This window comes from Crocodylus siamensis, chromosome 1 (assembly GCF_052110815.1).
Source record: "Crocodylus siamensis isolate JL-2025a chromosome 1, ASM5211081v1, whole genome shotgun sequence".
Classification (NCBI taxonomy): Eukaryota; Metazoa; Chordata; order Crocodylia; family Crocodylidae; genus Crocodylus; species Crocodylus siamensis.
This window is the reverse complement of record NC_143395.1, coordinates 45,824,561-45,844,835: the sequence shown is the minus strand read 5'-3', so window position 1 is coordinate 45,844,835 and position 20,275 is coordinate 45,824,561. Positions and strand designations below refer to the sequence as shown.

The 20,275-nt window shown below is 44.6% G+C and overlaps 1 protein-coding gene across 1 annotated transcript in view; it reads left to right on the top strand.

The window, feature by feature from the left end:
- Positions 1–20,275, top strand: part of COL21A1 (collagen type XXI alpha 1 chain) — a 233,964-nt gene that overhangs the window by 97,007 nt on the left and 116,682 nt on the right. Inside the window, exons 9-10 of the mRNA XM_090034162.1 lie at positions 570–653; positions 4,552–4,614. Coding sequence (XP_089890288.1) covers positions 570–653; positions 4,552–4,614 — 147 coding nt within the window. The remainder of the gene's footprint in view (positions 1–569; positions 654–4,551; positions 4,615–20,275) is intronic.

Genomic DNA, 20,275 nt, shown 5'->3' with positions numbered 1-20,275 from the left:
CCAGTTTTATACTGGTGTAACTAAGTTTACTTTGTATACTTCTGACATTTACCAGTGTAAATTTGGGGAAGCCGAGGCCCAGCATTTTTAAGTAAAGTGTATTTTATAAGTTATTTTAGATGCTTTACTGAAGCAAGCAACCACACTGATTACTTGTTTTACAGTAACTACAAATGCATCACAAATGCTACCTAGTGTGATGTATTTAATGGATGTTTTGGATGTTAATTTTAAATTATTTTAAAGATGACTATTAGATTATTCATACATTTTGTGAGGATTTAGTCATAAGACTTGTCTAGAGGTGGAAAAGGGGAAATCTTATTATAGATGCCTGGAGCAAAGCCATCACTACTTAAAACATAAACTTGACTATTCTGATCAGATAAGTGGAGTTTCAAGAGCTTTGAGGTATAAATGAACAGGTTAATTCTTTGTTGATGTTTTATGTAGCCAGGTTTGGATGATTGCTGCAAAAATATTCGCAAAAGTTCATTTCCAGTCTCTATGGCAAAAGGTGAATTTAATGTTTGTGTGTTTATATTGATGATTGATTTTATTTCTGGTAGTGCAAGAATGGCCCTAGTGATGTGGGTTCCACGCCAGCTCCATGTGTATGTCCTCCAGGAAAGCAAGGACCTCCTGGTGCTAAAGTAAGTAAACATCTTTTTTTTGGTCTCTTTTATTTTGCCTTTTCATGTTGCATGGTTACTATGTGAGGGTGCAATCACACTGGGCTCAGTTCTGCTCTCACCGGAGCTAGTGAGAGTGGATAAGTGGGTAAAGCAGTCAGGCTATGACAGGTTACCAAAATAACTTTTGGATACTGTATTTACCTGACTCCAAGCTTATTTCAAATTTAATGTCGACCCCCCCCCCCAATAATTAGATTCTATATGTTTGATTCTATAAATTTGTTATAACTTTTAATATAAATATAAAATCCAATATTTGGAGGATTTTCCTGAATTTGTGTCTTTTTTTCCATCCCCCTCCCTGCTACAGAGGAGCAGGTGGCAGGGGCAAGTGGCAGGAGGGGGCAAGTGGCCTGACCCTCACACATGCAAGTGGCCTCTTCCTCTTGCCTGCACCCCCAGCATCTGGCTCCATCCCTTGTGATGACTCTGCTCCCTGCTGCCTGCATCCCTGGTGCCTGTCCTCCCTCCCATTGCTTACTGTCATTCATGGCTCTGGCCTCATTCCAGACCTGGGCAGAGAGAACATGGTATCTCTGGCCATGGCCTGACCACACAGCAGTGGTTGCAGTAGCAGTTCTGGAACACTAGAACTACTGCCACTGCTGCTGTATGGCTGGATGGAAGAAAGGCCCAGAGTCAGCAAAGACCAAGTCAGGGAACTTCTCGTGGGACTAGACTTGTTTAAATCAGCAGGTCCTGATGATCTCCACCCCAGAGTGCTGAGGGGATTATCAGAGGTCATTGCGGAACCCCTCGCACAACTTTATGAGCACTTGTGGTGCTCCGGCGAGGTACCAGAGGACGGGAAAAGGGCCAATGTGGTCCCCATTTTCAAAAAAGGGAGGAACGAGAACCCAGGAAACTACAGGCCTATTAGTTTTACCTCAGTCCTGGGGAAGCTCTTTGAGAGAATTTTCCAGGAGCACATCTGTGAGGGACCAGCAGGGGAGATCATGCTTAGGGGCAACCAACATGTGCTTATTCAAGGCAGGTCCTATCAGACCAACCTGGTGGCCTTCTATGACCAGGTCACAAAAACCTTGGATGCAGGTGTCACGGTGGACATAGTCTTTCTGGACCTTAAGAAGGCCTTCGAAACTCTCTCTCACTCCATTCTCATTAAAAAATTAGGCGATTGTGGCGTCGAGGCCTACACAGTCAGATGGGTCGCAAATTGGCTGGAGGGCTGCACCCAGAGAGTTGCGGTGGACAGGTCTTATTCAACCTGGAAGGATGTGGGCAGTGGGGTCCCCCAGGGCATGGTGCTCGGGCCCGCACTGTTTAATGTCTTCATAAACAACTCGGAGGAGGGGGTGAAAAGCCCCTTGTTCAAATTTGCAGATGACACTAAGATGTGGGGAGATGTGGGCATGCTGGAGGAGAGTGACAGACTGCAACTAGATCTGGACAGGCTACAGAGATGGGCAGATGAGAATAGGATGGGTTTCAGTACTGACAAGCGCAAGGTATTGCACCTAGGGAGGAAGAACCAGCAGCATACGTACAGGCTGGGGAACTCCCTTGTCATCAATACAGAGGCAGAAAAGGATCTTGGTGTCATTATTGATTCCAAAATGAACATGGGCCATCAATGTGGGGATGTGGTCAGAAGGGCTAACCACACTGTGTCATGCATCCACAGATGCATCATGAGCAGGTCCAAGGAGGTGATCCTCCCCCTCTGTGCAACACTGGTCAGGCCACAACTGGATTACTGCATCCAGTTCTGGGTGCCGCACTTTAGGAGGGTTGTGTACAGCATGGAGAGGGTCCAGAGGAGAGCCACTTGCATGATCAGGGGACAGCAGGGCAGGCCCTTTGAGCGGAGGCTACGGGACCTGAACCTGTTCAGCCTCTACAAGAGAAGACCGAGAAGGGATCTGGTGGTGTCTACAAAGTGGCCAAGGGGGACCAGCAGGCATTGGGAGAGTCCCTGTTCCCCTGAGCACTACTGGGAGCGACAAGGAGTAACAGCTATAAGTTGACTGAGAGTAGATTCAGGCTAGATATCAGGAGGCACTACTTCACAGTCAGGGCGGCTAGAATTTGGAACCAACTTCCAAGGGAAGCGGTGCTCGCTCCTACCTTGGGGGTCTTCAAAAGGAGGCTAGATAATCACCTAGCCGGGGTTGTTTGACCCCAGCAATCTTTCCTGCCCATGGCAGGGGGTCGGACTTGATGATCTACTTAGGTCCCTTCCAACCCTACCGACTGTGAAACTATGAAGAGCTACCACATGCTCTGGGCTGGAATGAGGTCAGAGCTGTGACTGACTGTAAGCAGTGGGGGGGATGAGCATGGAGGCAGAGGCTGTGGATGGTAGGTGAGGGAGTGGGCAGAGGCAGCTGCTGTATCTGACTCTGACTCCAATATTGAGCCCCTGCTGGGGCCAAAGTCAGAGCTGCAGCAGGTGTCTGCCACCCCCAGCCCCCATCTTAAATCCAGGGTAAGATTTTGAATGGGAAGAAAAATTTTCATATTGATTTTTTGAGTAAATATGATAAATATATATTTTAATAGGCAAGTGTTTGTACTTTTGCACGTGATTTTCTAGTTTGTATCTAACAAATAATCTCACACCCTGAGGTTCATTGTTTAACATGGAAATGCTTAAGATTAAAAAAAATCTGCTCTTAATGATTTCTCAATTTTTTTCCCTAATTTTATTTTAATTAAAAATAGTTACTTGGGGAAGTTAATTTGGGCCCTTGTAACTTCTGTGTTCCCTGTCAAGTCCTGGAGCTATAGTGAGGGCTGGAATCTGCTCTAGTGTCACTAATAGAATAGACTCAAATTTTGGCTGCTGCCTTTCAGAATGAATATACTGCAAATGCTAGCTTACCTCTTCCAAACCAATAAGAAAATCTAAATTGCTAATGACTCTTTACAAATTATATGTGATGATATGATGGGATTCTGTTAATCACTGAGTTTGTTATTGCGTTTTCTCACTCTGTGTCAAAAGATGACTTTCACAGTCAAACTAAGTTTTAGATCACCATTTGTGATATAATCTCTAAATCTTCATCAGCTGTACTGATTCTTTAATTGGAACAGAATTTATAATATATGATGCTGAACAAAATCCTGTTTACTGATGATCAAAAGTTCCTGAAAAAGTAAATGTGTTGGGGCCATTCATATTTCTTTTAAGGTCAATGGACTTTATGCAGGGAGTGGGATGTTTTTTCTCTTATAAAAAACAAACAAACAAAAAACCCACAGAAGATGAAAATGCAGTGAATAAGGTGTTTTTTACTTTCTCATCATAAACATGACCTTTGAGGAACGGTAACTTTCTTTTCCTGTATGAGCATGATTCAAGAACTCCCCCAGTGGAATCATTGGAAAAAAACCTTGGCCCTGTGTAAGCATTGGACCAAGTCCTGAAGAGAAGGTATAAAAGGAGAATCTCCTTTGATTAAAAGGCTTTAAATATGTCCATAGTGCTTTTTACTTTTATTGAGTTTTGGCTTTAAAAGCAAGCATCTGTTAAATCCTGGCTCAGGGTGGTATTGCTAAATTAATACCTATTAATACCAGTTTTGTCATGCGTTTTGTTTTCATGCTTTATAAATTAAATATAGGATATAATATACGGGACCAGTCTTCCAAGCCTTACATACAAGTCAATGGCAGTTTCCCCATGGAGAGATTATTGGACCAGGCACTTAGCCTCATAGGAACGTCCATAAAAGTTGTCTGGGCTTGCAGCCAGTGGTTTATGGAACATTGTCCCTTGAAGGCCTAGTTTCCCAAGTAGAAATGTGCTAGGGTAAAGGTTCCTTTATGCTAATTATAAACTTCTGTTTCTTATATCTTTGTGCACTGATGCATAACTATTCTGCTACAGGGGGATCCTGGACAACCTGGGAACCATGGTTATCCTGGACAACCTGGTCCAGATGGTAAGCCTGTGAGTACTAAAAACTTAGTCATATACAGTACTGTAAATGCAAAACTAACATGAAAGCGGGGAGACAGTACCAAAATCTCAAGTTAAAATAATGGATTTTGGTGCTAGGCCAATCAATTCTAGGCCAAGCCGCATCAGAACTTAATGAAAGTATTTTGATTGTGGTAGTCTAAATGTCATAGAAATTATACCATGAAACACTGCTCTGAACTGAAACTCAATATATACACACAATTGTTTTTGGGAGAAGGTTGAATTTAGAACTCAGATTTTGAAGTGATTTCTCTGTATTTAATTTGAGAACATCTGTTCCTCTTTCTTTGTTCATTATGATAATACTATGGCTTTTTGTTCTTCTGGAGAAAAGTGTGAGATTTCTTGTACAAGCATCTGAGATTTAAGAAAAAAGGTATTGCTTTGTGTCCATTTTTCATATATTGGCTTGTCACAAGTCCTCCTTTCAAGTGACTAGTTTATGTCTCTACCTCTTTTAAAGGTGGGAACCTGTGATCCGGTCACTCTGTTTGGGCTGCACACCAGTTGCAAGCCATGTTGCATATTGAACCAATCATCACTGGCATCTGTTGAAATACGTTGCTGCCATGGGCTTAGAGTGAGGAGCTCTAGAATTATACAGTGAAACACAAGTAGACTCTTCAGAAGGCAGGGTGGTACCTTAGAGACTCTAGAATTGACCAGACAATTGATGTCAAATCGGTGTTTGTTTATTTTTTTTCATGTAGGAATTGCCCCTTCCTGCCAATGTAGAGAGCAGAGGGGTGCTGTAAGCAGGTGATGGCTTATATGGTGTTGATGAATAGAGCTTTCTATACTTACAATGCAATCTTAAAATTGCAGCTACTCAAATTAGCAGTTGTACTTGGACTTTGCTGCAATACTAACAGTGACGAGGACAACAGAATTCTGGTCATTCCTTAATACCCCTAGCTTGAACAGATTGGATGTATCATTAATAATCTCCAATTCCTTCTGGAAAATGACAACTACCTCAAGGTAGCCAAGAGGGAAGGGTTGGGGGAGAGGGACGAAAACTAGGTCTTACAGGTGTTCTTCCCAAACTCAAATGACATCTCTCCAGCAAGACTACCTAATTCCAGTTCTCATCAAGTCCTCAGACCCAGATACCTTTCTACAGATACAGGTGCCAACTGTACCCCCACATTGGTATAAACCATATCATCTCTAAACATACAAATTGTATCATCTAGAGTTCATTCACCTGCTCTGCTACCAGTGCCATTATCTGTTTACAGTGCCCCTCTGTTGTCTACGCTGGAGAGGTGGGACAATCCCTGTGTACAAACATGAATGGATGTTGATCTGACATCAGTTCCAGAAACCCACAAAAACCTGTGGCAGAACACTTGAGCCTCCTTGGACATTTCCCTCACTGCCCTCAGGGAAGCTGTCTTTAAACAACAATGCTTTAAAAATTGACTTGAATGTGAAATTGCGGAACAAGAAATCATCCACAGGCTGGATTGTGTTAAGCATGGTCTCAACAATGACTAGGTAAAGCTATCTCATTATCTGGTCTAGCTGTTAACTCCAACTTTTTACCACTAAGTCCTCTTATTGGTTAACTGCCTTGTTTATACATATTGATCTCTTAGGCCTCCTTGTTTATACATATTGATCTCTTAGGCCTCCTTTCTCAACAGTGCCTCCACCCTCTGTCCCTTTTCTTTGTATTTAAATTCCTTTCTACTAAAAATGCAAGAGGCAGTAACTTTTGTGGATGATACCAGCTGCATGGTTAGTACATAAACACTTTTGGGTATCACAGTACACTTCCTTATTTCTCTTGGCTCTTCACAACAGTATCACTTTAACACTGCTTTCTACTATACAGAAAAGCCAAAGCCACCAAACTATATCTGGTAACCTTTTCACTGGGTAGGAGTAATAATGTCAGTTGTGATGGGCCCCTTTCAGGAATTAAGATACCTTAATGCATGCTAATTGCAACTTGTTGATGATAATGATAGTGATATTGTTGTTAAATGATTCATGATGATAATAAACAACTTGTATATGCTGCCACTAAAGCAGGAGTTGTCTGAAACCCATCTTAAATTGAAACGTGTAATTAACAAAAATTGACGATGTATTGGAAACTAATGAAGACATCACAAATTAAGAATAAGGCTATAATGCAATGAACTGAATAAATGGAAGGTGTTTATCAGGACCCTACAAGTCCAGTCTTACCTCAATTCATCAGTGACCATGTGGAATAGGAGACAAACACCATGTTCTTAAAATATGCCGAATGAAAATCCACAAACTTGTTCGCGTTTCAAATACTATTGACAATAAAAATAGAAAGAGAATTGGAAACATGAGTGAAAATTTACATAGAGGAAAAAAGATTTACTTTAGAAAAGACAACAGAATTCATGCAGCGGTATTGTCATGGAGTAAGATGATGACTTTTATGGTTCTAGTTATACTTCAAGTAGGAATGTTGTATTAATTCTGGGCCATTTTACTACCAGATATGCACAAACAAGAATTAATTCAGAGGAAGTCTTTCAGTTCTGCTGTATGTATGGAGCTGTAATTCTTCTGAGAAGGAACTGAGACTTGCTATGAATTGTTTCCCAAATTCCAAACAGCTTTGGAGGAAAAATGCAAAAAAAATTGCAAAATTCAGTGCAAGAGAGACTGCTAATAGAATATTAGTATGGTGGAAGAGCTGGTTCTTCTAATCTTCAAATACTGATAATTTACCAACCTTTAGAAATGGTATCACACCAAAACTGTTTTTACAACAACTCAAATTTTGTAGAAATTCATGTCCGAATATAAATCTTGTTCTTTTTTTTCCAAACGCTGTTGAATTAAAAGATAAGTAATTGTATTATTCAAAAAGCTACTGATTAAGTAAATCCTCTGCAACTTTACTGTGGCTATAGTAAGTGACTTGGCTTTTATCTTTATTACTTTTTAGTATTACCTGAGAATTTTTGTTTTGTTTTGCCTGAAAGGGCAGTCATTTTTATGGATTAATTAAAAGACTTAAATTTGTATTTTTGCTAAGAGTTTTAAAAGTGATGGTAGTAAATTTGATGTCCATGTCAGCTATATATGGAAAGAGTGAAATTTATACTTGTTTGGAACTGCATACTGTACAACTTACGAATTTTGCCAATTACATAGAAAAGGCTCCATGCAGCACTTCATAAAATGTCCAAATTTTTACTTTGGTTGCTTAGTAACATTTTGGCCATGTACTAAGGGTAACAGATGGTTGATATAATTATGGTGATTCCTTTTGGGAGTGGTGTTACGATGAAGAAAAATTGTACAATAAAGATACTTATTTTCAGGAATTGAAAAATAAATTTGGTCTAAAATATAACACTTGGTATATTAAGTCCCGAAGGAATCTGATAATAGGAATGGCAATCCATTATAACTTCAAGTTTTCAGCATCTCCAAAAGCTGAGATTCTCATGTCTCCTGTGGTCTATAATATGAACCTCTGTGGCTTGTAGGAAACTTCAGTTTATAGCCTTTTGGGCAGCCCTTTTACCTCAATGCAACAAAATTTCAGTGGTCATTATCTTGAAAACCGGTAGAGCAAGATCTAATTATTATAGTCACTGAAACCCTGGAATCCCAAATTTCAATTGTTTATAAAGCATTACTTTCTTTTAGAAGTGCATAAGCATATTGCCTACTGAAACTGAAATCAATAGAAACAGGGTAAAAAAATTCATGGGACATGAATAATCTCAGCCTTTGGAGATGCTGGAAACCTGAGGTCTCATTGATTTCCTGGGCTCTTATTCCTATTGTAACACTCCTTCTGGACTTATTTGGAATAATTTGTTTTTTAAATCATGGATATCCCCTATGCATCCCTGTAGTGTTTTTAACATAGCCCTTAGCAAAAGCATGGCATTTTCAGTGCCACCCACTTTACTCCAAGGGTAATGCAGCTTTTGAGTATTCCAAAGTCCACATGGCTTTTGGGAGAAGGGGCTGTAGCATGTGAGATTTTCCAGGGTTAGGTTTAATATAGCTAACTCACATACCAATAGTAGTGAGGCTGTGGCATCTTGGGGCATTTATAGATTTGCTCTGGGATGGGGGGAGGGAGGGGACTTTAATTAGCTTGGTTCCAAGAGCCCCTCTGATTAAAGCTCCTGGAGTGTCACATGTCTCAGTATCCCTACTCTGAAAAATGGCAGCAAGGGCACTTGAACTAAAGCTCATAGAACAAACTTTAGTTAAAGTGATCCTGCTGCCACTTTTCAGCATGGAGGTGCTGATGCACATGACATGGGAGTCTGCTACAGCATAGTAATTACCATGTTCATTTAATCAAATCTGCTATGATGTGCTGGACATGTATAGGTGTCCTCAAGGCAGGCAGTATGAAAGCCTAGGATCCTGGGTACTTAGTTGAAGCCCAGACTGCCACAGTTATATTCATCACTTCCTAAACAAGCTACATTTAAGCAACTATCTCAAAGCCTGTATGGGCTGCTGTCACACTCAGACTGACAAATAGACATAGGTTCAAATCTAGCTACCCTTACTGGGCTACACTTATCTGTAAAAGTGGCAGGTCGAGTCACTTTTGTGTACTGTAGATCCTGTTTCTCCCTCTGCTTCCTGGGAAGGTGTGTAACTCCATGGGGAGAGCCTTTCCCTGTTAAAGATCCATTACAGACTAGCCTTGCTGGCCACATCCATGTAAGAGCAGACATTTGTTTCCCTGGGGGCAAGTAGCAACAGCATACCTTGTGCCACTGCTACTTATCCCTGGGGAATTGCAATGCCACGTGTGCTGTGGTGCTCAGCAGGTTACCCTGGGTGGGGTGGAGGAGGCTGTGGCCAGCAACTATGTTGGCCCCAAAAAAGCTTACCTGGCATCCTGGGGGCCTTGGGGAGTTGCAGCCATGGCTCCAGTCAGCTAGACTCTGGTTTTGTGGGGCACACAGATCTCCCAGGGTCAGAAAACTCCCGGAGGTTACAAGGTAGCAGCGTGGGGAATACCTTACTGTGCGATGTGTGGCACTGCAGATGTGGCTGCAGTGCCATGTACTACACATCCGTGCTTGTCTGAACGTGGCCTTTGATGCCATTTTGCTTCAAGCTTCTGATGAAAGATATTCTAATATGAGTGTCCACTCAGTGGCTGCCAGAATTTGAGCCCATATAATTTATTCATAGAATACTAATGATGTATTATGCAACTAGATTTCCAGAAATTGAATGTTTGTATAAAAGTACCAGTTTTGAGACATTTTGTTTTTTAAAGTATTAAATGTCTTATTGCACTTTTTTTGAAGCAGTTGTTGTGCTTTGCAGTCTCTTTCCTGTTTCTTGATTTCCACATCAATCTATATATCCACCCAAGAACATCATCACTTACACCATAATGAATCATAGAAGAAAAATAAATTGCCTCTGTAGTCCTTCTGTGACCTTGCAATTTGGCAGTTATGGTTTTCTCTCTCTCTGTACATGAGTCACAATTACAAAGATGAGCATTCTCTGAACATGGAAAATATTTGCAAAAATATGTCGGAAAAATCAGAGGAAAATTGAAAATCCCCTGTAATGAAGAAATAGAAACCCCTACAACGTGAAGCACTTCAGTGAATTGATATTCATACCTTAAGTGAAATAATTTTGATTAAATCTTTACTTTACTTTTCTGAACTAATTATTGCTATTTGCACTTCTTTTTAAGAACAGATTGCGGACTTATTAGGTCATCTCTAGCTCTAGCCAGTGCATTATTGTTCCTTATGGTAGATTCTTGATTGCTTTCCAGTATAGTCTTTAGACTTAAAAGAAAGAAGACTCTGTAGGAGACCACTGTATAATCCAGTAGACATATTTGTCTGTCTGAGGATTTTTAGTTGCTCTTCTCTCTAGTATTCGAGTCCCATTGTTAGGAAATTTGTTTTTCTTATTCAGGGTAGCTTTTGCTCTGCTTATGTTAGTTACATTATACTTAGCTGTATCTCTTTGGAACATTGTAATGCTTTTTTTGCATACATATTGTAGCATAGGAGCCAGATAGTTGTCATGTCTCATGTTTGTTGTTGGAGTAAAGTGTACTTTTAGGAAAATGTCAGGTTACAATATGGTGCTTCATACACTTTTTCTGAAAAATCAGTCCCTCCTGTTCCCAAACCTCTTTCCATACTTTTTTCCAATATCTTTTCTTTTCACCTATCTTTTCCTAGCTTCCATTGGTGCAGAACTGTATAGTTGACCAGTAGATTTGCCTTTTTCTCAACTTGTTAATTGCTCATAAGAAATTGACTTATTAATATTTTTATGTTTATTTGCTTTTTTATAGCTATTTATCAAATCATTTCAGTGATTCACTTCTTGTCTGAGGATCATATGTATTTCATTACTCTCAAGCATTCACAGTTAACCTGCACTTATTTTTTTTTTGTTGAGTCTGAAAATCATGTTGCATATTTGTTTTCAGATTAAATAGTTGTTAAGTTTAGTATTAGGTTTCTTGTGTTGAACAAACTGAGAGTTAGTTTTCTATGAATATTCTCCAAAATTACCTTGAAACCTTTCCTCTTCTTTTCTAACATGTTCCATTAGTGAAATTGTTTGCTAGACTATTAATGGAAAAAGAGCAGAGATGGAATCTAAAGACAAAGTTCTGAAAATTTATTTTTTAGATGCACCCACTCCACTTCAGTCTGCACAGTACTGTGATTTTAAAATAGTTTTTTAAGTAGCTAAAGCATGACTGGGCCTATTAGTATAGTCCTTATTCATATGTGTATCCACACTTTTATAAAGATTAATCCCACTGACTTCAGGGATACTGAACTAAGAGCATAATAACATGAGAACATAAAATATCTTTTTCTTCTTATTCAAAATATTTTGATCTGAAATGATCAAATGGTCCTGTCAGCAGAAAAAGTTTCAGTAAGTAAGTGTGAGATCAATAATATTATTTGGATCTAACTGGAATTAAATTTAGTGGACCCTTATCTAGCACAGAATGTAGCTAGAATAGAATACTTATGAATCTCCCTGGGTAGGCAGTCACAAAAGCCATTCTCTGTTTTAAGGGATATTTTTTGTGTTAAGAAAAAATACTCTCAAAAAGAGAAGCAAAGCCCTTGTGCAGAAGCCACTTAAGGATAATAAAGGAGGTGATTGACCTCCTTGTCAAAATGTGCTTTTAATGTACTATTTTATTAAAATTTGAATGCTAGACATGTGGTTGAAAAATCTGGATTATTCTCCAGTGTCATATCTAGCTTCATTCATAGAATTTTATAAACCACTTGGTCTCCATTTATGATGTTCAGGAAGTGGTGAGTAGCTTAAAAAATAATCTGGTGAATTTGACTTTACTGAGACCTCCATGCAAACTCCATACAAATATTAGTACTCCTGAAATTGTTAAAACTGTTAACATTCTCACCTAATAAAGCACCTCCTGATAGTTTCAACGCTTCCTTTTCCACAAAAACCTAAGGATGGTGTTAAAGGCTTACTGATCAATGTTTAATGATATTTATTGATTAACTCAGAAGTAAATATTAAATAGTGAACTTTCTATAGTGGCTCAATGCATCATATTATTAATAATATTAGGACCCAACCTGTCAGTCACTTGTGGTCATGTGAATGGGACCTCTACTCAGCCTGTATAGCTGATGTCCTATCGCAGTTCTATTGAGGGTACATGGAAATAAATGTGAGAAAATAAAATAAAGGTTAACACATGGGAGGAGACATCAAAGTATAAAATCTAATCAATGACACAATTGACATCTGATTTCCTGGGAAACCTGTTGTAGTGGGCCTGCATTGAGCCACCCACCGCACTGCTCCTGATCACCTTCCAGGCTCCGAGTGTCTCCCTGGGGGGCGCCTCATGTCTGGCCGACCCCCTTCCTGGAGCACACCCACTAGCCTGGGGTTAAAACTGCCACCACCCGGGGATGGGCTTGATTCTGGCTCTGCGCCCCATGGAAAACACAGGCCTAGTAACCCTCGAGGGTACTTGATTCACTTCAAGAACTTAGGATGCTTCCCTCAGTCAGAAGCACAAGTAGTGGTCTCCCTTAGTCAGCCGAACCAAGGGGACCCCAAAGCATAACCTAGATCCACTCCCAATAAGTCTCCCACTGTAGGTACAAAGGACAACTTTATTGGTTATAAGGGGTAGGATTGGAATAAGGTACAGGATAGAGCAATATCAGATAAATCCCATAAAGCAAACAGGCATGGCTAGGTAGCCTTTGATCATGCATCTGAGTTACTGCAAGTTATATATCTAGTTAGATCTCAGGTAGGTTACTCACAAGTATTGTCCCTGAGGCAGGTGGAGATTCCCTCTGGAGGCAGGCAGTTCCTTGATCATGAGTTTTGAAAGAGAAAGCAAGTTTCAGATGGTCCATCTCTTCTCTCTCTCTGAGTCTTCCTCATAGCTGCTGTCCCTCCTCCTGGGCAATCCTCAGCTTATAGCCCTTATGACCCTCATTTACCTGGTCCAATGGAGGCCAGCACCTGTTGGCTATCAGCCAATGAATTTGAAATGCATCACTAGTTGCTGGGCAGACTGGCAGTTCCTAGCTCCCCAGGGTGCCCAAGCCCCTCACCCAGGTATGTGATGCCAGTCATATAGGCAGAGGGAGCAGGTTTCCCCCCTCCCTTAGGAATGTATCCAGCTCAGGTTACCTAAAGAGATAGGGTAAGGTGTGTATCCTTTGTTGGGCCCATCGTAACCAAATTGTCACAGAGCAGAGTTTTTTGGGGAAAAACAAAGGTGGCCTTCTGCCATACCTTTCAATATACTAATCATATAGACATATACTTCAATGACAGCAGCTCTTGAAGATATTATTGGATCTTATGAATGGCTTGAAGAGATGTACCACCAAGCAGTATCACCTTTGTGACAGGGCAGTTGAGTTTTACTGCTCTAATTAATTACCTTGTCATCACAGCATCATCTTCACCTAACATCATAGAAATGTATGTTCATAAAGGTATGACAAATCAGCTATATAATAATATAGCAATGTTGGATATTGAGCTTTCAGTGGACAAAGATTTTTCCCATTACAGGCTTAGGGCCCTTCTACATATACTGGTAAAGCCACAGTGGGATCTGATGCTTGATCTATACAGTCATGTAGTAGATCCCATCGTGCCTTATCTCCAATGCAGGGAGAGCCTGAGATCAGGACCCCTGGCTACCTCTGCAGTGACTCCCACAGATGTGAGCCCCTCAGTTTATGAGGCTTGGCAGGGCTTGAAGTTGGGGTAGCTTTCCTTGTAGTGCCTCTTCTGCAAGCCATGCAGCTGACATGGGCTGCAGGGCTTGCAGCAGAGGCAGTGTCAGGAACACTTCTCCCTGCTGTAAGCATTGTTGGCTGTGGCACTCACAGCAGGGGCCATGGGACTTGCAGCAGTGTGGGGAGAATGGTGTTGCTGTGCGCTTCAAATAGTGTGGGACTTGCAGGAGCAGCAGCAGTGCTCGCCCAAGCTGCCCCCACTGCGAGCCCTGCACCTCCCGAGGGTTGCAGCCATGTCAGCATTCTTCCCACTACCCTTGCTGTGAGCCCCACAGCTGAGGATGCTCATGGGGGGGGCAGTGTTCTCCCTGCTGCAGGCCCCACAGCTGACTACATTACCACCACTGCAAGCCTTATGAGCTGAGCCCTGGAATTGGGTGGTGCACCCCTGTGACTGGGAGCCAGTCAGTTGATGGGGCTCCCAGCCACAGGGGAGCATTTGGCCACATGTTCTATTAATGGTGTGATTAGAACAAATTACAAAGTTATTTACACATTATATGTGGAATAATTTTGTAGCTTACTGCTTGTTTTATCAAACCATTAATTGATTGATTATGTAGGTGGTTCACAGTTTAAGATGTGCTTACCTGATTAATCATGCCTTAAGTGTAACTTGTAGAGGGGGCCTTAGGGTCTGATCATCTACTGATAGTCTCAAACATAAAACTAAAACTTAGAAGGATGAGGTGTTTGGTATGTTCATTGTGTCTGGATTTTCCATAATCATTTAAAACAATATGGTTTCTTCCCTGAATGGGTTTGAAGTTCTGTCACAGGGGCAAGCCACAAGAACCACATGTGCGTGCAGTTTAAAAAGGGCCCGGCAATGGCATAAACCTCATTAGAGTCTTGGCTCCAGTGCAAGACACATGGGTGTCAGCCTGCTGTGCCCCCTGAGCCTGGGGACCCCAGCAGCAACCCCCAGGACCCCTGATGGGCCCCGCAGGTAAGCAGGGGCCCATGGAGGGAGGGACCTAGTCAGCTGGGAGCAGGTTAAGTGAGCTGAGGAGGGTCACGTCCACCCCTGGCTCTTACTTGGCCCAGCCCCCCAGGGAGCCATGCGACCCCCCCCCTGCAGGCGCGTGTGCCATGTTAGTGGGGAGTCACCCACCTGTTCCTTCCCTTGGTGGAAGGGAGTGACCCCTCAACCCCCCAAAAAACACTGAGGTGCCGGCTGGCGCTTCTGCATATGTGCGCAGTTTAAAAAGGGCCTGGCAATGGTATAAGCCTCGTTAGAGTCCCAGCTCCTGTGTAAGATGCATGGGTGTAAGCCTGCTGAGCCCCCATGAGGCTAGGAACCCCAGCAGTGACCCCAGGATCCCCGATGGGCCCTGGCCTGTCCGCAGGTAAGCAGGGGCCCATGGAGGGAGGGACCTAGTGAGCTGGGAGTGGGCTAAGTGGGCCAAGAAGGGTCATGCCCCGCCCTGGCTCCTACTTTGCCTAGCCCCACAGGGAGCCGCACGAACAGGCTGCACAAACAGGCACGCTTCTTGCAAAGAGGCCCAGCGCATGAGTTAGCATGGGAGTTTGTGCAGGAAAGTGCAAGGGAGGGCCTGAGGTCCTGCCTGTGAGCCCCCCAGAGTAGACAGTCCATAGCCAGCCCACCAGTGGCATGACACGGATCAGCACGCGCTGCACCCCGAGGGTCCCCTCAGGATCTGCGGCCCAACCCCCAGCACCTCGGAGACTGCCACCCAGGCAGAGCCCATGGTTTTGAGATCCACACAGACGGAGCCCCTGGCTCTTGGCTGCAGGGGCTGCCTGTCACTTTTTCAGGCTCTGGGGCCTGGGAGCATGGTCACCTCCTCTTGTGGGGTTTGCTGGCATGCCAGCTGGAGGAGCTCCAGGCCGCAGTCCAGAGACTGCATGCCATCAGGGACTGTGAGCAGGAGATAGACTCCCCTAGGAGGTGGAGGGTAGACCACGGTCTCCCTCCAGGACAAGGGAGGAATCGGGGACCTCCCTCACTGTTCAGCCCAGGGCTTGGACCAAGGTGGTGAAGGTCCCCAAGGCTTCTGCCCTACTGGAGCTTCACAACAGGTATGAACCTCTTGCAGCCCCATCAGAGCCTGCTGAGTTGCCAGCTCCCACAGGCAACACAGACGACACTGTAGCTAATGCCCCTGCTCTCCCTAAGACCAAACACAAAGTGTTTGTTGTGGGAGACTCCATCCTGAGGGGGACTGAGGGGATTATCTGCCACCCCGACCCCTTAGCCCAGGAACTTTGCTGCTTCCAGGAGCCCGCATCTGAGACATTGTGGAGAAGATCCCTAAGCTTCTCCAGCCCACTGACAACTATCCCATGCTCCTTATCCATGTGGACACCAATGACACGGCTCAGAGTGCTCCCAGCTGGGTCATGAGGTACTACAGGGATTTGGGTGTGGGGCTAAAGGGTCCGGGGACACTGGTGGTGTTTTCTTTGATCCTCCAAGTCTTGGGCTGTGGGCTGGGGAGGATCCAGATAGTGAACCAAAGACTGTGGGGCTGGTGTCATTGGGAAGGCTTTGGCTTCCATGACCACAGTCTGCTCTTTGGAGAAAGAGGCAGCGAGCTGCTGGGAAGGGACGGCCTCCACCTCTCTTCATTGGGGAGGAGGCCATCCAGTGCAGGGTGTCAAGGGCCTGCAGCAAGGGCAGGCCCTTGACCTGTAGCCCTAGACTTCAAGAGGGCCAACTTCAATGAGTTGAGGAGATAAGTGGGAGAGGCACTGGGGTTCTCGAGAGCAGGGGAATTCAGTGCCCAAGATGAGTGGTCGTTCCTTAAGGAGATGATACTCAGGGCCCAAGGAGTGACCATCCCAACAAGAAGCAAGAGGGGCAGGAGTGCCCGAAAGGCCCCCTGGTTCATCAAGGGCATCCAGGAATGCCTGATTGCCAAAAAGGCGGTGTACAGCTGGGTAAGGGGGGTACTATCTCCAAAGAGGAGTACACCTCCTCTGTTCGGGCCTGTAGGGGGGCTGTCAAGAAAGCTAAGGCGGACATAGAGCTAGGACTAGTGTCCAAGATAAAAGATAATAAAAAGTCCTTTTTCAAATATGTAGGGAGGATGAGGAAGGCACCAGGAAATTTGGACCCTCTGCAAGATCCTCTGGGCAATCTGGTGGTTGCGCCAGAGGAGAAAGCAGACCTCTTTAACCAATTCTTCACCCCCGTTTTCTTGTGCAGGGACCGGGATGTCCCCACCATGGTGCAAGACGGGCTCGAGGGAAACACCTCCAGACCTCAGGTTGGGGGGGACCAGGTTAGAGAGCTTCTGGAGGGGTTGGATGTTTTCAAATCAGTGGGTCCAGATGCTCTCCACCCCAGGGTGTTGAGGGAGCTAGCAGGAATTATTGCAGGGCCCTTGGCATGGCTTTACGAGCGCTTGTGGTGCTCCAGCTAGGTGCCAGATGATTGGAGGATAGCCAAAGTGGTCCCCATCTTTAAAAAAGGGAGGAGGGAGGACCTGGGCAACTATAGACCCATCAGTCTTACCTCAATCCTAGGGAAACTCTTTGAGAAGATGATCAAGGAGCACATCTGTGATGGGCCAGCTTCAGGGATGATGCTCAAGGGCAACCAGCATGGTTTCATTAGGGGCAGGTCATGTCTGACCAATCTGATTGCCTTTTATGGTCAGGTCATGAAAACACTGGATGCAAGTGTCACCGTGGATGTAGTCTTTCTAGACTTCAGCAAGGCCTTTGACACAGTCTCCCACCCCATCCTCATTAAAAAATTGGGCGACTGTGGCATTGATGCCTACACAGTCAGATGGATTGCAGATTGGCTGAAGGGTCGTACTGAGAGGGTGGTGGTGGATGGGTCATATTTGACCTGGGGAGAAGGGGGCAGCAGAGTCCCCCAGGGTTCGGTCCTTGGACCTGTGCTGTTCAATCTCTTTATCAGCGATTTGGACGACAGGGTGAAAAGCAACCTGTTTAAATTTGCTGCTGATACCAAAATTTGGGAGGAGGTGAGCATGCTAGTAGGGAAGGAAAGACTGAAGCAAGACCTGGATAGGTTATAGGGGTGGGCTAACAAAAACAGGATGTGTTTCAATACTGACAAGTGTAGGGTGCTGCACTTGGGCAGTAGTAACCAGCAGCACACTTATAAGAAGGGAAACTCCCTTTCTGAGAGCACGGAGGCAGAAAGGGATCTTGGAATCATTACTGACTCCAAGATGAACATGGGCTGACAATGCGAGGTCACGGTTGGCAGGGCTAACTGGACCTTGTCGTGCATCCACAGGTGCATCTCAAGCAGGGCCAAAGAGGTGATCCTCCTCCTCTACGTGACACTGGTCAGGCCACAGCTGGAGTACTGTGTCCAGTTCTGTGTACCCCACTTCAGGAGGGATGCGGACATCACTGAGAAGGTCCGGAGGAGGGCCACCTGCATGATCTGGGGACAACAGGGTAGACCCTACAATGAGAGACTGCGGGACCTGAACCTATTCAGCCTTCACACAAGAAGGCTGAGGGGGGACCTGGTGACCGTCTATAAACTAGGGGGGACCAGAAGGTTTTGGGAGAGACCTTGTTTCCCCTAGCGCCCCCTGGCATAACAAGGAATAACAGCCACAAGTTGTTGGAGAGAAGGTTTAGATTAGACAGCCGTAAGAACTACTTCAGTCAGGGTGGCTAGGATCTGGAATCAACTTCCAAGGGAAGTGGTGCTGGCTCCTACCCTGGGAGGTTTTAAGAACAGGCTTGATACCTACCAGGCTGGAGTCGTCTGAGCCCAGTTTTTCTCCTGCCCGGGCAGGGGGTTGGACTTGAAGATCTGCAAGGTCCCTTCTTACCCTACTTCTGTGATTCTGTGAGGCCCTTCTGAGCCAAACTGGATGACCTGCTCCACCGGGCTTTAAACTAAGCCCACCAGGGGATGTGGGGACTACTGCCACTGCTGGCCCACGGAGTGGTCCTTGCAAAGCCAGCAAGCCAAGGCACATAAGGGATCCCACCTCAGCCCCAGCCCTGAAACAAAATGTAGGCAGGGCAAGAGCCCCCTAAGGGGCTCTATACACAAATGCCAGGAGCCTGGGGAATAAACAGGAGGAACTTGTTCTTCTGTTAAATGCAAATAACTTTGATGTCATTGGGATAACAGAGACCTGGTGGGACTCCACCCATGACTGGACCATGGGTATAGATGGCTATACAGGAGGGATTGAGTGGACAAAAGGGGTGGGGGCGTAGCTCTCTATGTCAAGGAAAGCTACATGTCCCTGCAAGCCAACATTGGCACCCATGGTGGATGACTCGAGACCGTCTGGGTTAAAATCCATGGGGAACACAGCACAGGATACTATGATGGGGGTCTACTATAGACCCCCCTACCCAGGGTTAAGACCTTGAGCAGGAGTTCATCAGGGAATTGACTGAGGCAGCACGCTCCTGGTGTATGGTTGTCATGGGAGACTAACTACCCAAACATCTTGTGGGAGGAGCACTCAGCCAAATCTGGGTGGTCGCAAAGCTTTCTTTCGTGTGGATGACCTCTGTCTGATGCAGGAAGTCTACAGGCCTACAAGAAGTAAAGCGCTGCTTGACCTCGTACTGGCAACTGGGCACAACCTAATCAGTGACCTAATGATTGAAGGGAAGCTGGGTGACCTTGACCATGAACTGATCACCTTCACCATCTGCTGTAAAGCTGGTAAGTCAGTCGGTAATAAAGAAGTCCTTGACTTCAGGAAAGCTGACTTTGACAAGCTAAGGAGACTTGTCAGAGAGGCCCTAAAAGGCCACAACCCAATGGAGAGGGGAGTTCAGGACGAGTGGTTGCTCCTCAAGGCAGCAATCCTGTATGCGCAAGCAAAGTCCATCCTGTCTTGGAGGAAAGGCAGCAAAAGGGCACAGCAGCCCCCTTGGCTCTCCAGGGAACTGGCGGACCTCCTGCATCATAAAAGGAAGACCTACAATACTCTGCTCCGGTCTGGACCTGCAGAGAGCAAACCAGGAAAGCTAAGGCTGAGATGGAACTCCAGCTCGCTACAAACATCAAGGACATTAAAAAGTCCTTTTTTAGTTATGTGGGGAGCTGGAGGAAAAGCAAGGGAAACATTGGACCCCTGCTAAACCAGATGGGGCAACCGACAACTGATGCCTAGGAAAAAGCTAAATTGCTAAATGGGTACTTTGCATCAGTTTTTCACCAGCCCCATGGGACGGCCCTGCCCACTATGGGTCAGGAAGGCCCAGGAGAGGGAAATTCCTTGCTCTCCATTAAAGCTGACCTTGTGAAGGAACACTTTGACAGGCTGGATACCTTCAAGTCAGCTGGCCCTGATTGGTTACACCCAAGGGCACTCAGTGAGCTGGCGAGCATCATA